This window comes from Mustela putorius, unplaced genomic scaffold (assembly GCF_011764305.1).
Source record: "Mustela putorius furo isolate JIRA1106 unplaced genomic scaffold, ASM1176430v1.1 tig00000580_pilon_pilon_pilon, whole genome shotgun sequence".
Classification (NCBI taxonomy): domain Eukaryota; kingdom Metazoa; phylum Chordata; class Mammalia; order Carnivora; family Mustelidae; genus Mustela; species Mustela putorius.
The window spans coordinates 16,324,715-16,341,977 of record NW_025421423.1 but is presented as its reverse complement, the minus strand read 5'-3'; the positions used below and the strand labels follow the sequence as shown (position 1 = coordinate 16,341,977).

Here is a 17,263-nt window from a genome sequence, read left to right as displayed (position 1 = left end):
CACATGGGGATCTCACTGAGGGATGATCCACCCAGGGGTTTTTAAGCTGGGTTTGGACGAACCTCAGGGGCTCCAGACAGAAGAAAGCCTTGTCTACCTGACACGAAACCCTCTGAACCTCACCTCGGCATTCTTGCTGGATTCCTACAGGTTTCGTTTGCAAAGGGAAAAATAGTGCCCTTGATGAAGTCTGAGAGGGAGCTTGCTCACAGGAAGACGGGAGCTCAGGGGAGGAGGCAGGAGTATCTACAGAGCCACAACCACATGGGGGGGAAGCAGGTCTCAAGCCTGGACTGCGCCCCTCATTGCACCCAAGGACTCAGAATGCTGGGGCAAGAACTGCCTGGAGTCCGGGCTATGCCCATCAAGAGACCGTGCCCACCTAGAACTCACCAAGGGAAAAGTGGCCACATGTCTCTGGGGATCATAGACATGTATAGGAATGCGTGCCTGGGACTGAAAGACTGGGTCCATAGCTGAGACTTCCTTTCAGGCCTGGGGAGCCCCAGCCAGGCGCCTATCTGAGAGTCTGCCGCACAGCCATGGCTCAAGGCAGCAGCAGAGTGCTGCCCACATGGGGCAAGGTTCCCACTGGCATCTGGGAGCACCAGAGTGGATATCAAAGTATGGTGTGGGTAAAGGCCACGGGCTGGGAGCACCCCCACCCCAGCAGAGAGTATGGCTGAGTGAGGCAGCAGAGTGGGCCTTAGAGGACTCTAGGATGATCTGGCCAGAGTTCCTTCTCAGGCACAGACGAACACAGGTGCCCACCCGCAAGGACTCCATGCCCTATAAATCGTACCCGCAGGTGGGAGATGACTCCACCCATGGATCCCGCACACCTCACAGTCTCAGCCCCCGAAACATCCATGATCCCAAATCCCCCATGCACAGAGGGGAAGGCTGAGGCCCAGAGAGGGCCAGGAGCCAAGGGCAAACCACACAGCGGGGGAGGCAGGGAAAGTCAGTCACTAAACTCTCTGGGTTTCAAGGTTCCCACCTATTAAATGAGATAACCAACACGCAAAAGTGACAAACCAGGAGAATAAACACAGAAGGCATAAAGCTCTTTTTTTTTTCTTAAGTAGGCTCTACACCCAATGGGGGGCTTGAACTCATGATCCCCAGATTAAGAGGCGCACGTTCTCCTGAATGAGTCAGCCAAGTGCCCTGAAAGTCTAAAGTTCTTGAACAGGATGCTGGTGGTGGTGGCAGTGGTGGTGACTGGAACAATGGGTCTAGAGGGAAGAGCCTCAAACCTCCAACAGCAGCCCATCCTTCCCATGGACCCCTGGAGGCAAGGTCGGCCACATATCAAAGTTTGTGACTGTGATGGCAGGCCTCTCAATGCAGAATTCTCATCTAGAAGCCAAGGTCTGTGCTTTAACCCCACCAGACTGTTCCCAGGGACAGAGACGGCTCCCTTGCTGATGGACAGACAGCAAGGCTGAGGCCCAGCCTGGAGAGGGACCTAGAGACCTGCCCCAGAGCACCAGCACCAAATGGGGGTTCAGCTGGGGTTGGAGCAGGGCCTCTGGCTCCTTCTTCCAAGGCCTGCTTCTGATCAGATTCCTGAGCAGCCCAGTCCTCCGCCCCTCACCCCACCCGCCAGGGAGCATTCTCCTCTAGGAAAACAAACAGCCAGCTCCCTGTGCCCCACATTCAATCACCCTCCCTCCTTAGCCAGACCCCTGACCTGGAAGAACACACAGAAGGAAGCAGCGGCAACTGGTGCCCTGGGGGCCTGGCACTGAGTGGCCCAGAGGGAAGCAGGCCGCATTTCCCCTTTGCTGGGGGGGTGGGGGTGGGGCAGGGCCTGTGCCTGCAGGGACTGAGCCTGAGCCCGCCTCCCCCACCCTCGGGAAAGTGCAGCCACAGACCCAAAACCAGAAATGCAAGTCAGCCTGCCTCTGCCAATCCTGCCCCAAACTGAGGCCAAACCAAACAAAGCCAGGAGGAGAAGTGCTGCTGTCCCCAGAGGGTCCCCGCCCTGCAGCAGCCGAGAAACCACCCAGGACCCACGGGCCCTCTCTGCCGGGGGATCAATGTTCAGATTTCAGTGGTACTGCTTTCCAGCTGTGCGACTCTGGCCAGCCTCCCAAACTCTCAGTCTAGTCCCCTCATCAGGAACAGGGCCATCGTATCACACTGGACTCACAGGGACTATTCTCAGTGCTCCCCACAGGGCCTAGTCCAGGCGAAACTTTTGGTAACATGGTGGCTATCATTAGTCCGGTCTTATTTTACAGATGGGGAAACTGAGGTCCCGGAAACTCAGAGAGTTACCTAAGAAATTGCAGGCTGACTTAGTATCAGCACTCACGTCAGCCAGCCAGGGCTATCTCCTGGCTTCGTTGGGCCTTTCCACACAATATGATGGACCCAGGAGTCTAGAGGGAAGGGGGGTTAGGGGGAGGCTGGGCACTACCTGAGGTCCCCTCATGGACCTAGGGCAGATACAGGCAAAGAAGGACCCACCAGAGCTCTTTGGCTCTTCCCTGTGCTCCAGGATCAGGCTCGTGCAAGTACCCACGTGGGTTTGGTCCGGCCAGTGTTCCTGGGTGAGCTGGGGTTGGGAGTGCCCGGGGGGAGGGGGCTTCTGGAGCAAATACAGGAAACCTCAGAAATCTGGGGGGAGGGGTGACCAGAGAAGGAATTAGGACAGGAAAAGAGATAAAGATGAGACTATGTCACAAGGGATGCCAGAGCACAGGATTGTACTATGAAGAACAGAATGACACGCGCACGGCCCTGCTGTGTCGACACTGCTCTGTGAGCAGGATGTGGGGGCAGGGGAAGGACTACGGGGACACACATATGTCCTAACCTACATGCATTCATTCCGGCTCCAGGCACTGAGGGAAACCCTGCAGGGACCCAGATGCCCATCAAGAGGCCGTGGCCTCTTAAAGCGGGTCCCGACAGCTGACAGGCAACACCCAGCCCGACAGCTCTGCCACAGGTGGGAATGATGAGAATCCAGTCACAGAGGCCCAGAGAGATCTGCCTGCTGGCCCAGGGCCTCTATGCAGCTGTCCCCTTGCCGGGGGGAGTCTGCATTTCTCCTGTCCATCCATTGCTTTTCTGGCTTGGCAGGTCAGTGTTAATTCTGTCCATGTCTTGCTGGCTAGGAGCACACCGGAAATGAGCCAGGCCTTCTCTATGGAGCTGCTGCGAAGGATCTAATCAAATTCTGCCCCCACTGCAATCACGGGCTCAGAAGAGGCTGGGGAGGGGGTTAGGTGGGACTCCCAGAGCAGCTCCTGAGCCCTGCTGCCCTGTGTAGGGGAAGAGGGGATGGGCAATGAGCTGCTGGAAGTGACTTGCCCAATGTCACACAGCTACTAAATGTGGAGCCAGGTCTGCTGACCCCGGTCATCCTGCAGCTCTCACCCCGAGATGACTCATCACACCCACCACAGATGCTGGGCTCTGCTTCGGCCCTCAAAAACCACTTCCTGCACTGCAGCGGGGGGGCGGGGAGTATGAACTGAGGTTCACCGTTGTCTCTCGTCTCTCAGGGTGGCCCTCACAGCTCGGATCTCACGGCCAGAACACCGGACAGACACGCCAGAAGACCTCTGCTGGAATCCTCACTCCATCCTCTGCTGGCTGTGGGACAGGCTGTCACTTCTGGTCTCCTCCACCGTGGAAATGGGACCGAGATGAGGACACTTCCTACTGCCACCCCCCCCCACTCCAGAGGGTTGAGGGGACCAAGTCCGAGAAAGGACAGGAAAGTACTCTGTGAGCTGGAATGCTGTTGGAAAGAGGGAGAGGCTCTGAGAATCCCTGACCTCCGGGCTTGACTTTTTAGGTGGGGTGGCTCCTTTGCATTTGGCTCTGGGGTCCTGAGCCACTCCTTGGCTCCTGAGTCCCTGGTGTGAGGCTGGCTTCCAGGAACCTCAGCGGCCGGGCCTGCGCTTCTTTCCGCCAGCCTGGCCTCAGTCCCGCTCCTCAGCCTCATTCCTTGACCCCCAGAGGTTGGAGCCACCACCTGCCTCTGCCGCCAGCTCAGAGCCTCCAGGCTGCTCTCCTCCCGGCCCCCCCAACCCCGTCCCCAGCATGACAGTCTGACACAGAACACGGGGCATGGGGCCGGCACTTTCCAGTGGAGAGCACCCTGGAGACCGACCCCCTCCTCATGCACCGGCTGGGTAATCTCAGGAAGAGCCTCATCAGTCAGCAGTTCCATCAGCCACAACACAGGATTCCTAACAGCTCCTCAGTACAGTGGGAGGAGGGGGGAGCTGACGTGCCCCGGGAGCCAGGAACTGTGTGGGCACATGAAGCCCCTGAATGGCAGCCACGGCCACCATGGGACAACCCAACCTTGACATCTCCCTCCCTGGATCTCCCCCAACCCGTCTGATGACCCATGTTTCACCAGGTCCAGGGCCTCCTGACCCACAGATGGGAACCCATCCCAGGCCCTCGCCCATCTCAGTCCTGCACACTCTCTTGTGCCCCCATCCCCTCCCCAGGTGACCGTCACCATCCATACCACCTGGCCACCACCCAGCCCATACTGCCAGCCCCGACCTGTCTCCTGAGTCTAGATCCCAGGGGCAGGTGTTCACCAAGTACTCGTGTGACAGTGCTGCCCCCATTGTCCTAGGCTCTGCTGAGTATGACAGGAGATGAAAAAGACACAAGCCCTGTGCTGGCAGAGTTTCGAGGCCAGAGAGGAAGGACTGACATGAGCCACGGCGTCACCCACAGAAACACGTAATGGATACAAAGTGCGGTGGTGACGGACAGGAAAACCGCAAGTTGCGTCGGGAGGGAACGCAGTGGTAGGTGGGGAAGGCCACTCTGCGATGACACTGAGCCCTGGGTCTGCTGGTGGGCAGGGAGGCCAGCACCCTGATGGATCAGGGGACACCTGTGTGGCTAGAGCCCAGACCACGAGACAGAGACCGCCCTCTACACATCCCGCCAGTGCCCCCAGCTCAATGCACCCAAGCCAAACATGAATCCACTCCCTTGAGGACGCCATCGCCAGCTGCCCAACCCAGGGACCCAGGTATCATCCTCTCTCACTGTCCCTTCACCACCACCCTCCCCCCCAACTCTGGCCAGTCACCAAAACCTCCTGCTTGTCCCTTAGAAAATCTTCAGAATCATTCCATTGGGGTAAGGGATGCAAGAAAGGGGACAGGGAATATATGAGAACTCCATATACTTTCCTCTCAATCCCTAAAACTGCTCTAAAAACAAAGTTGATTAACTTAGGGGCAAAAAAAAAAAAAAAAAAATCTCTCCACTCCCTCCGTCTCCATCCACTACCACCACCTCCCTGCCGACACGGTCATCTCCCACTGGAACTGGTGGGGACCTCTCAGCGGCAGCCCCAACTCCTTCGGTCGCCATGTCAGAGGAGCCTTTTATGCACATCTGACTCTGTCACTCCTTGGCCTAAAGCCCTGACAAGGCTCCCCCGTGCCCTCCAGTTGAAGTTCCAACTCCATAGCCCTGAGCGAGTCTGGGCTCTCTCTCCCTTTGGCTTTGCCTTCCACCATTCCCCATCTCAAGGGTTTGACGAGGCATGAATGAATGAATGAATGAATGGACAATCCAGGGAATGTCACAGGGCCATCTTGTACCTAAAATGGGGCCCCTGAGACAGCAGCAGTAGCAGCACCTGGAAACCCACAGGAAATACAGGATCTTAGCCCTCAACCCACAGCTGCTGGGTCAGAATCTGCATTTCACCAAGATTCCAAGAGACTAATTTGCACATTAAAAATAGCACTCATCCAGACTATTGGTTCTCAAAAGAGAGGTACACTTTAGAATCACCGGTGGAGCATCTTAAAAATACCCTGTATCTGGGCCCAACTCCAGGCCTTACTGGATAAGATTCCTACAAGTAGGGAATTGGCGTCTTGACTTTTTTCTGATTCCCCAGATAATTCTGGGGAGCAGCCCCCGTTAACAGAGAGGGTGAATGAGGCCCAGAGAAGAAAGGTGATGTACCCAAGGTCATACAAAAGAATCAGGCCATGCATGCAAACCAGAACCTGGTGTGGGACCAGTTCCAGCACACAGCACTCCGTCTCATGGGGAGTCCATGCAGAAGAGGCTGGACCTCGGCCGCCCCTCGGCCCCAGATGCAGAGCTAGCAAACTCACTGGAGGCAGCTACCCACTCATGTGCCCCATTCACAGAGGCCCAACTGCAGGAGAGGAAGGAAGGAGGAATTTGAATGTAGACCGAAAATTCTCTATTCCTAAAAGATCCCATGACTCCTCCTGGGTCTGTCAGGGACTTGGAAGGGCAAAGCCCCACAGCAGGGAACATACCATCCATACCCCTGGACTGAAAGCAATACTGAGGCATAGAGAAGTAGCTTTTCCAGTTCAGAAACTGTCAGGACCAAGCCAGTACACAGGGAAGAAGGATCCTTAAGGAATGGGAAGTGAGGAGACCCCTCTTAGAGGCTTCCCTACTCTTGGCACCGCCACCTGGGTAAGCCAGGCTATGTACCCAGGCCTGGCCTTTGGAGCTTACTGGGGTGCCCCAACACCACCCTGGATGCCCAGCTTCTTGCCAGACAGGAAAAGTAGCTCCCAACGTGTGAGTTTCCGGGACCATCACCATCTTGCTAAGCCACTCCTCTCGGGACCCAGACCCCACTGCTTCAATGTGTGTGTGGGAGCCTGGTTTGGGAGCCCCCACAACCCAAAGACCCAAAGACCCCTTCCATACCTCAGCTCTCTTCTCTTCTGAAAGGTGTGAAAGTGGAGAGCAGTACTGTCCCCGCTGCTTCCTGTCCCCACAGCGACTGTAGCCTCCCTCAGAAGGAGAACGCCAGGTCCCAGGGCCTCTCGGGCCCCAGCTGTGGGCTCTCTGCTCAGAACCACCCCCCGCGGGCTCTGCCACCATTCCCCTTCCCACCTGGCACCCCCTTTCTCTGCCTGATCCACTCACTGTCTCATTTCCCTATTGTCTGCACCTCTCAAGTACACCCCCCCTACCCCCCAGAGCCCAGCTAAGTGCTCCCTGGGATGCCCTGGCTAGAGGGCTCTCTGCTCTCCTGCCAATGTCTGGCCCGCCCTGCTCTCATGGCCCTGGGCAGGCCCTGTCTGGTTCATCAGGATTGTGTCCCTGGCTCACTTATTCCCCCCACCAATCCCCAGTGTTACTCAGCAAATACCGACAGAGCCCCAGTCACGCGCCAGGACCCGTGCAAGAAAAACAGTGGCAAGACACCTTCCCTTCCCTGAAGGTGCTGGTCTATGGGGCAAAGAAGCAGGCGAGGGGCCCATGTCACTCTCCCACTATACTTCCCCCCACCCCAGGGGGCTATGGAAGTACAGGAAAGATGGGGATGGCTCTTGGAGGAGGACAAGGATGGGGGACAGGGATGGGAGAGGATACCCAGGCCAAAGCCAAAGACAGCATGGAACATTCAAGGAAGTGTGGGTGGTTCCACAAGCAGAAGCATGGGTACACTCAGGAATTTGGACTTCACCCCAAGAGCTGTGTCTGCATGATGCTGTCGAGATAGGGAAGGTGGAGCCAGAGATGATGGAAACAGAAAACAGTGATAATGACGGGGCGGGGGGGATCATGAACTGAGGGTCTCCCAGACACCAGGCACCAAGACAGTCGCTCTCCATACACTCTCTCAATCCCAGCAGCCCTGTATGGTCGGTACCACAGGCCTCATTTGGCAAATAAGGAAAGCGGGACTGGGACTCAGAGAGGGTCAGCAACGTGCGGGATCACCAAGCAAGAAAGTAGAGGAATCACATGGAAACCACAGTCAGAGCTCCAAAGCCCAGCTCTTTCTACTACCCCATAGCCTCTTTTCTGGCCCCCTCACCGCCTTTCCTCACCCCTGTCTCTCCCTTCCTTCAAAAGACCCCACCCAGCACCCCTCTGGGGCAGGTGCCGAGAGGCACAGTGAGCCATCCCAGACACAGGGGACCCTGCTCATAGCCCAAACGGATGGACACTGAGGGGCAGGTGTCCGACTCACCTGGCGGGGGACAGGGGTGGTGATTCCCTACAGCTGGTGATCTTTCCAGACTGTCTCCCTCCAGGGGCCACTTCATGTGCAGGAGAGCCAGAAGTGTGTGGCTTCTCTGTGATGTCCTATGCTAGACTGATCAAACAGAAAAGCTCTGCCAAGCTAGGAGGACCCCAGGGAAGGGCACAAATAGCACAGTGGTCATGAGACCGGGATTTGGAATCAGGCGGACCTGGGGTTGCATCTCACTTCCTAACCCTGTGGCTGATTTAGTGTGACACCCCCCACCCAGTGGGGCGGGAGGCAGTGCTCAGCCCGCTGGGGTGCCTCTCCTCTCCACCACCTGTCTTCCTCTCACGGCAGGTACCAGGGACCAACCCCAAATCGAAAGCTTCACACCATGCAACAGCTTGGGGGAACAGAAAGCGCCTTCAGAGCCAGAGGTGGCGGAGGGAAGCTGAATGCTGGGGAAGAACTGAGATCTGGAGACAGAGTTAGGTTCAAATCCTGCCTCTGCCACTTCCCCTCTTGGTGCCCGTTATCTCTGGGCAGGCTGCTTACGATCTAGGTTCCATTTTCTCATCTGTAAATAGTGATGTAAGTAGCTAGTACCTACACACCACAGCCTTGTTGGAAGAGAATCCACACAAAGCGGCCTGGCACATAGCAGGTGCTCAAGAAACATTTCTAGTTCCTGTAATCATACTTATTACTATCATCAGTGTCATCATTATCAGTCCCTCCCTGCATCCCTGGGAGATGACACTTGGCACGTTCTGACTACAGCCCTAAAACAGGGGCACTTTTATCTGTACATTTCAAGGGGAAGAAACTGAGGCCCATACCAAAGGCCCCAGAGGCTAGAGAGGCAGCAGAGCCTGCGCTCAGTTTCCCCTAGGCTGGGTCAGCCTGGCTCCCTTGGCCTGGGCCAAATTACTTCCCTCTCTAGGTCGCATCTTCTAGAGGAGTCTGCCCAGCTCTGAGTCTCAGCCAGCCCAAGGTATGGCCAGGTCTCTCTCTGGGTACATCCAGGGCAGGAAAAGCAGAAAGCACCCCCTCTCCCAGGAGCCCCAACCTTTGTCTGTGTGCCCCAGTCCCTAAAATACCCTTCTGTCGGGGCCCACAGTTCTGGGAGTCTGGGGGGTGGGGGCTCTTCCATCCCAGGACACTAGAATGGGTATCTGTCCACTGGACTCAGCCACCACCCTGCGGCCGAAGGTTACCTCCAATGCCCCAGGCATGCTGATCCGTCTACCACTGCCTCCCTGAAGCAGACAAGCTCTCTGCTAGGGGGTGATGTTGAGGCTGGGGTCGTCTGGGTTTGTAGTCTGCTCTAAGCCATCCTCCTGGCTCCTCCTGTCATGGGACTTTCTCTCATCTCCCTCATAAGAACCTGATTATATTCCTCTCTCCCTGAAAACCATTCTTTCCCTCTGGGATAGTCCCCACTCCTTATGCTGTGTGCTCTGCCCTGGCCAGCTGACCTCCCCACCACACCATTTCTCTTCCCTTCCCTCCAGCTGGTCTAAATTGTTTGAAGCTTCCCCAACACACTACTCTCAAGCACCTTGAAACCTCTGCTCGCTGTTCTACTTAGAACACCCTGCCCTCTCTTGTCCGTAGGACAAACTCCTTCTCATCCTTCCAAATTCAAATCAACCACACGTGTATTGCCTGTTGATTTCTGACAAAGACGATGACCCATGACCCCTTACAGAAAGAAGGGATTTTTTTTTTTAGTTAATTGGATAACGACCCCGAGAAAATGAATCTTGACCTCTACATCCACCAGACATAAAAATCTATTTCAAGTGGGTTTGAGACCAGAATATAAAACATAAAACAATGGAACTTCTGGGGGCGCCTGGGTGGCTCAGTGGGTTAAAGCCTCTGCTTTTGGCTCAGGTCATGATCCCAGGGTCCTGGGATTGAGTCTGGCATCAAGTTCTCTGCTCAGCAGGGAGCCTGCTTCCCCCCACCCCACCCCCCGCCGCCTGCCTCTCTGCCTACTTGTGATCTCTGTCAAATAAATAAATAAAATCTTGAAAAAAAAAATTAAAACAATGGAACTTCTGGAAGATAACAAAGAATATAGCCACAACTTTGTACTAGGCAAAAAGCCAGGATTCAGTGGACACTCTCCGAAGAGTAAAAGATGACAGGTTGGGCTGCATTAAGAACTTGCCTTCTTCAGAGAGTACCCTCCTCAGAAGAATGAAAAGGCAAGACACAGAGCGGGAGGAGATTTTGCAATGTGTACATCCCACAGTGAAAACGCAAGCAGAATATTTTTTAAGCTCCCACAAACCAGTAAGAAAAAGACAGACAACCCAGGAGAAAGCTGAGAGGGGAAATGCTTGAAGAGGCGATTCACTAAGAGGTGGCCAATCAACACGGGGAAAAGTCCTGAGACTCATTAGTCACCCAGGAAATGCAAATTAAATGCACATTTAGTTATCATAACATCTAATACCAATAACGTGGGTGAGGATGTGGAGTAACAGAAGCTCTCGTACAAAGCTTGCAGACGGCACACTGGTGTCGCACTTTGGAAGATTATATGACACTATCTGCTAAAGCTAATTATATACCGCTTTATGACTCAGCAATTGTAAACCTTACGTATTTACCCAACGGAAAAGTATGTACGGTGCATCGAAAGACATCTATGGGTCCATTCACAGCAGTGCTCTTCATGATAACCTCCAACTGGCAATAACACAAAGGTTCCACGGTAGAATGGATAAGTTGCAGGATATTCACACAGCGAAATGCAACAGTGAGAACGAACAAAAGAAAGCTTCGTACAGGAATGCTGACCATTCTCCTCATCTATCTGTGGACCTAGAGAAGTCAGTGTGAAGGAGCACATGCTCAGTGATTCCGGGGAAGCCAAGTTCAAAATCAGGCAAGGCTGATCAATGAGATAAGCCAAGATAGGGGTCACCTTTAGGGCGATGGTGACTAAAAGGGAGTGTGGGGTATTTCTGGGGTACTCGAATGCTCTATTTCTTTCTTTCCTTTTTTTTTTTTTTATAAGATTTTACTTATTTATTTGAGAGAGAGAGAGCACATGCCAGGGGGGTAGGAGGGAGGAGCAGGCAGAGGGAGAAGCAGTTTCCCCGCTGAGAAAGGAGCCTGATGCGGGCCTCAATCCCAGGACCCTGGGATCATGACCTGAGCCAAAGGCAGCGGCTTAACCAACTGAGCCACCCAGGCGCCCCAAGAATGTTCTATTTCTTGACCCACGGAGTTTGTTCACTTTGTGAAAACTCATCAGCTGGATAGTTCTAATCTTTCTCTAAGGATGTTGCATTTCAACTGAAGTTTATTTAAAAGACAAACAAAAGCCCTCATCTCAGGGTCCACCCCCCCTTCCCTCCTTCCACCATGAGCCCCCATCCCCCGCCGTCTCCTCTCGGTGCACATCTCAGAAGCATGTGCCAACTCCCACCCCACCCCCCACCATCCCCACCCCCTGCCAAGAAGCCGCGGCACCTCCTCCTGGAAAGCCAGCTCTACGTCAGACCCTGTGCCAAGCGCCTTGTTTGCCCAGATCACCTCGTTCAATAATAGCTGCCGGGAGGTAAGGTGCTAGCGGCCCTCAGCGGCTGCCTTGAGTCAGCCTCAGTGCCCAGGAAGCTCCCATGCACACACATCCTCTCCTTTAACCCAATGAGGCCGGGCCCGCTGCCTGAAGAGATGGAGGCAAGGGGAGCGTCAGTGTCTTGCCCAAGGGTGCCCAGCTGTCAAGCTCCAGTCCAGAGCCCACACCCCTACACAACACACACTAGGAAACCTCCCCTGGGATTAGAACAGCGCCTGGACACACACAGGTGATTTCTCCAGTGGGGCAGGAATCACGTCCACGCTATGGAAGGGTGGGCAGACAGGGGTGGGGGGGTGGAGACGGGGAGGGATGGAGACCTGCTCCTTCCACGGCTAAGCACCCATGCATCCAGACTCCACCTCACCTCCTGCAGGAAGCTCCGCTGAGGCTCCCAGGCTGGGTTAGAAGCTTCCCCAGGGTTCCCCCTCCCTGAGTCTCCCCATCAGAGCTGTGCTGTTACCCCTTCACCACGTGCCCATCTTTAGCCCCAGGCCCTTTATTCCTACACCTCCAGTCCTCGGCCAGTGCGTGGTGCACAGCCGATATTTAAGGCCTTTGGAAGGAAGGGAGGGAGGCAGAGAGGGCAAGTTCAGAGCCGCTATTGAGATCAACTGGGAACTCCGTCAATCAAGGTCTGAGCAGTGAAGCTTTCCGTGTCCAGGATGGGCATCACTTTCGACCCCTGACCTAAGGAGCTGCAGGGCCACACTCCCTCCCATTCCATGGCCCTCCCCCGGCTGCCCCTAGCCTTTGTCCAAGATTATGGCCAGCCACTTGGCTCCCAGAAACCCTGCCCAGCTTCTTCTCTCCCCCGACCCTCTGCCACCTTGCCCTGAATGCCTGGTCCTGCTAGTAGCCTGAGGCTAACCCTACCAAAAGGTAACCGAGGACACCATAGAAAGCCCTGGCTACATGGGGAAAAGCAAGCCCAGGGTTCCAAGGAACTTATTACACCCCCTGCCTTTCTAAGTTGGGAGCCACTGACAGTTCTCCGGCAGCAGCCTGAGTGGTACCAGGTGCGAGCAGGCTGGCCCATGGCAGGCAGGGAAAGGGGACAAGCCCCAGGCCACCTGGAACAGAGAGCACACCTGGCAGCTATCCATACATCTGGAGTGATGACAGAGACCCACTGCCAGAGCAAGAAGGAATCCTGGGACAACCCCCCCCACCACCACCACCGCCGCCCCCCCTCTGTGCCTGGAGACTCTGATCTCCCCAGCAGGTCATATGCGCAGCATCCCTGTCCCCAATCCCGACCCACCCCCACCCCCACCCCAGATGCCTGGGCGCAGCTGGCTGTGCAGGGGAAGGTGGCAGCTCCCTGGGGGCTGAGCCTGGCTGGCCTGCTGTGAGTGGCTCCAGCCTCTCTGGGCTTAGAGGGCTGAGCCGTAAGCAGCCTTGTTTATCCCTGGGAGGAATGACGGTTTTCCCTGGGCAATGACATCGTGGAAACGGCCTGGCTCTGCAAACAACAAAGCTCCCAGCCCTGGCCTGGGCTCCAGCTTACAGGAGAAAGCCTCTGACCAAAAATGCCTGTAAGCCGTTGACCAAGCAAGGGCTTTCCCTACAGATTTTCAGAGGAGAGTCAGGCTCTAGCTGGCAAGCCAGGGGGTTCTAGAAAGTAATGTGTCACTGGGGAGCACAAAAAAGAGGGAACATCAATATGAAAGCTAGGTGCTTTGAGTCATCTAGTTGGTGTGATAGAGAGGACTTTGGGATGGAAATTGGAGACCTGGGTTCTCGTCCCCACTTGGCTGTTGAATGTTCCCTCAGGCAAGTCCTTCCTTTCAGGCCTTAGTCCCCTATCTGTCCAGAAGGCAAATGGACTCAGCCCTCTCCAGGCCCTTGGGTTAGTAAATGGGAAGAAGCTCTAAGGGCCCCCAGGAGCCCAGCTGGGCAAAGGTACTCCCTCCTGAGAATCAGTCCCACACAAAACCCCGGATCCTCCTCCATGGTTGGCAGCATCCCAAGGGGGCCAAAGATGGGTTCCAAGCCACTGTAGTCCGTGCAAAGGACCAGGAACATTGCATTCGAAGCAGCCGGAGCTGCCCCTTCCATCTCGATGTTGGTGTGAACACCACCCAGCCCAGCATGACCCTGAGTAGGCTCCCCTGTGACCTCAGACAGGCTGAAGCTAACTTTCTCCTTGTTTCACCTCCTGTCAAATCCCCCCCCACCCCCAACCACTTGGCCCTATGGGAGCAAAATAGCCTCTCAGGCCCACACAGAAACTAGGGCTCCTCCAAAGAGTCTCCTCCCTAGGCCCGCGAGTTGGTAGAAACCACTGTGGTAGAAACCACAGAGAGCTAGGAGACAGACAGAAAGAGTTGACTGGGACATCAGGGCTTATCCTTTAGGAAAGCCCATCCTGGCCCTTTCCCACCATGGGCTGGGTTCCAGGCTAGACCCTGGAGACCCAGAGATGAATAAGGCCCAGATCCCATGTAAATAAGATATCAAGGAACCACCCTGGGTGCCACCACCAGAGGACAGACAGGTCCCCATGGCCATATTTGCTCTAGCTGTAGAAGTTTGGGCTCTCTAGCATTAAGACCTGAAGAGAAGAAATGGGTTTTCTGGGCAGTGGGAACCTGTGCAAAGGCAAGCAAGCTGGGGGTGGGGTGAGGGGGTGGTGGCCCTGATACCAAGTACTAGAATCAGCAGTCCCATCAAGGATGTTGGATGGTTCAAGGCCCTGGAGACTTCCCAACGGTGGGGTGGGGGTGGGGAAGGTCCCTCGCCTCAGCCGCCTCCATCTTCACCATCTCCCTGGCTGTTTTAGATGCCAGGCTGGGCCTTTGCAAGCCCTGCAGTGGAACTTGGCTCCCTGAAGGGCCCGCCCTGGGCTAAGCCATGCCACATGCTAGGGCTGGGGAAGAAGGGAGGTGCCCTTGGCTGGCCACGGAGGACTCAAGGGGCCCTGGTGGAAACTCTGACTATGGCCTCAGGGCCCTGGCTGGGATCCGCAGGCACTGCAGCTCCTTCCTTCTGAGAGATACACCCACTTGAGCCACCTGGACAGAGGAGCCCGACAGTAGCCCCCAGCCATGGGCCTGAGAGCAGCAGGGTGTGCAAAGTTTTCAGTGAGGGGCCTGGTGGCTCTGGGCTCCACTAGGCATCTCAAGCCAGGAGTGCCAGATTCAGAGTTGAACTATGAGACTCAGGTAAGGTAACGGCACCCATGTACCCTGTCCTCACTGCTCCAGGAAGCAGAAGTCCTCCATCCTGGTCCTGGACAAACACCTGCTGTGTGGACACAGTCCCTTCCCAACCTGGACCATGGCTCTTCCATGACGCAGATGTCCCAGGGCGCCAAGGGTCTTCCCAAGACATTTCAGGACAAGAGTAGAAATGTGGGGCTTCCAAGTCGAAAAAAAAAATTGGCTTCTAAGCCCTCACTGTGGTTAGCTCTGTGGGGTGAGCAAGTCCCTAACATTCACCCCCTCCCCGCCCCGCTACAGTTCTCATCTAGAGCCAAGGGAGCAGGTGCAGGATGCTTCTCAAAGGGCTCAGGGGGCAGAGCACTCCTGCCTGTGCTTCCTGTGGACATTTCAGCAGAAGTCTCTGGAATCAGAGGCAAACACTCCCCCTGCCCTCCCCCACCCCTGCTGGCTAAGACCCGCCTCCCCACCCCCCACCCCACCCCCACCCCAGACCACCTCCTTGCCTGACCCGGAACTAGGCGAGAGAGCAGCCGCCCCGGTGTCTGGAGTAGAGTCAGCATCCCTGACATGATCACCAGCATAGCTGGCGGAGCACGCCCTCCCCATGCAATGTCCCAACTCGTGGTCACTAAACATTCCTTTCTCCCAGAAAGAAAAACCTGCTGACCAGCCTAGAAGTGGAAAGCAGCACACAGTGATAGCATGCCCCTGGCCCTGTGGGTCCCCACCCGGAGAAAGATCGACCGACAGACAGATACACACACAACAGCTATCTCAGCGTAACACACACGATTTAGTTGCAACGTGCCTATCAATGGCTGCCCTGGGGAAGAAACAATAGGAACAGGGGCATGGGGTGGCCTGGACAAGAGCCCCCCCCACCCCCGCCTACCACACACCCACCCCGTCACCAAGGCACCTACCCAGCACACTCCAGCAGGGACCCAGCAGACTCCCGGCCGCTCCCGCCAGCCAGCCCGCCAGCCCGGTCTCCACCGGGCTCCTCCCGCAGGCGGGAGGGCGGCCGTGGCTGTGGCAGCTCCTGGCCGCCCGTGTCAAGCGGCCGCCGTCCCCAGACAGAGCTTCTTTGTGTCAGCAGAGCTATTTATGGACTTACCCAAGTTCCCCAGGGGAGCGATACCTGCTGGGAAAAGCAGAACCAAATGACCAGGTTCCACCTCCCACATCTAGGTAGCGTTTTCAAAACCCTTGCATCACTCGCCCCTCCTCCTCTTCCTCCTCCTCCTCCTCTTTGCCCTCCTCCTCTTCCTCCTCCTCCTCTTCCTCCTTTCCAAATACACACCCTGTCCAGCCGGCCACCGCGCTGCTGCTCTGGATTTCTTTCTTCCATCAAAGAAAACTCTGATTTCCCAAGTCACTTTCATTGGAGGAGGAGGAGGAGGGGGAGAGCACGATGTCTCAGGAAGCGTCCCCCTCCTCCAGCAACCAGTCCTCAGTCCTTCCGCCGGCAAGGAGCCCCGGCTGCTCCGTTACAGGCTCACACTCACACGCATGCATGCACAGGTCCTGGCTCCCCCGTGCCCGGTCCCCGGGGCCTGGCCCGGCCCCTCAAGAGCCGCTCTGGAGGGAGAGGCAGCCATCGCTGACAGTGGCAGCCCCTGGCGCTGGGATCCCCGAGCCATGTACCCCATAGGCATGCTGAGGGCTCCCCACCCAGGCTGGGGCAGTGCAAAGCCACTGGCTTCTGCTCTGGGCAGGATGGAGCCAATCACCCGCCCAGGCTTCCCGTCACACCCCAACCCCACGCTGCTCACATCCCTGTGGGCGGCTGCGATTTAACCCAGGGTCCTGCAGCCCAGAAGCCACTGACTCTGAGAATGTCACCGCCTCGGGATGGGGGAGTGGCATAGCAGCACCATCCAGTGTTGCCGGAGCTTAGCACTTGTGTGTGTCAAACTCCGGTGAATCAGATAGGCAGAGAGCACGGGGCTTCCTCCCCCACAATATGATGGCTGGGAGAAGCACATTACAACAGCTCAAGGGTTAGGGCCGCAAGTGAAAGAGACATCCCTACTGAGGGACAGTGGGGGGGTGGGAGGGGCAGAAGAAAGAGTCCTGGACTCTGAGGCAAGAGCCCCCAGTTCCAGTTCCAGCTCCAGCACTGGGTGGCTGGGCACTCCTGATCAAGTCCCTGCCTACCTCTGAGCCTGGGTTTCCTCATCTGCAAAATGGGGCTGACAACTCTTGTTCAGGGATCCCATGCCAGGCATTACTCCCAGAACCTGCCCTTCGTAAAGTCACTGTATCCCCACCAGCACTTTGTGAGGCAGGGGCCCTATTCACAGATGGAGAATCTCAGGTACAGAATGGTTGTGTCACACAGCTAGCTGGCTGTGAAGCCAGGACTGAAGACCAGTTGGGCTAACAGCAGGGTGGCCACTCCTCACTCCAGCATAGCCTCCCCCCAACCCCAGAGGCTGCTTTGCCAGCGCCAAGCTGTCTGACGTTGTGGCTATGGTTGCTGCAGTTGGTTGTCTGATCAACAAAGGC

General features: G+C 56.1%; 1 protein-coding gene across 8 annotated transcripts in view; it reads right to left on the bottom strand.

Annotated features, from left to right (window-relative positions):
- The window catches only part of RGS3 (regulator of G protein signaling 3), a 117,059-nt gene that overhangs the window by 15,568 nt on the left and 84,228 nt on the right, over positions 1-17,263 (bottom strand). For 2 of the 8 annotated variants that reach the window (XM_045081744.1, XM_045081745.1), the window contains one exon: positions 15,870-15,893. The exons of 4 other annotated variants lie outside the window; for them this stretch is intronic. In XM_045081744.1, coding sequence (XP_044937679.1) covers positions 15,870-15,893 — 24 coding nt within the window. 2 more of the 8 variants (XM_004747859.3, XM_045081747.1) reach the window with 2 other exon arrangements.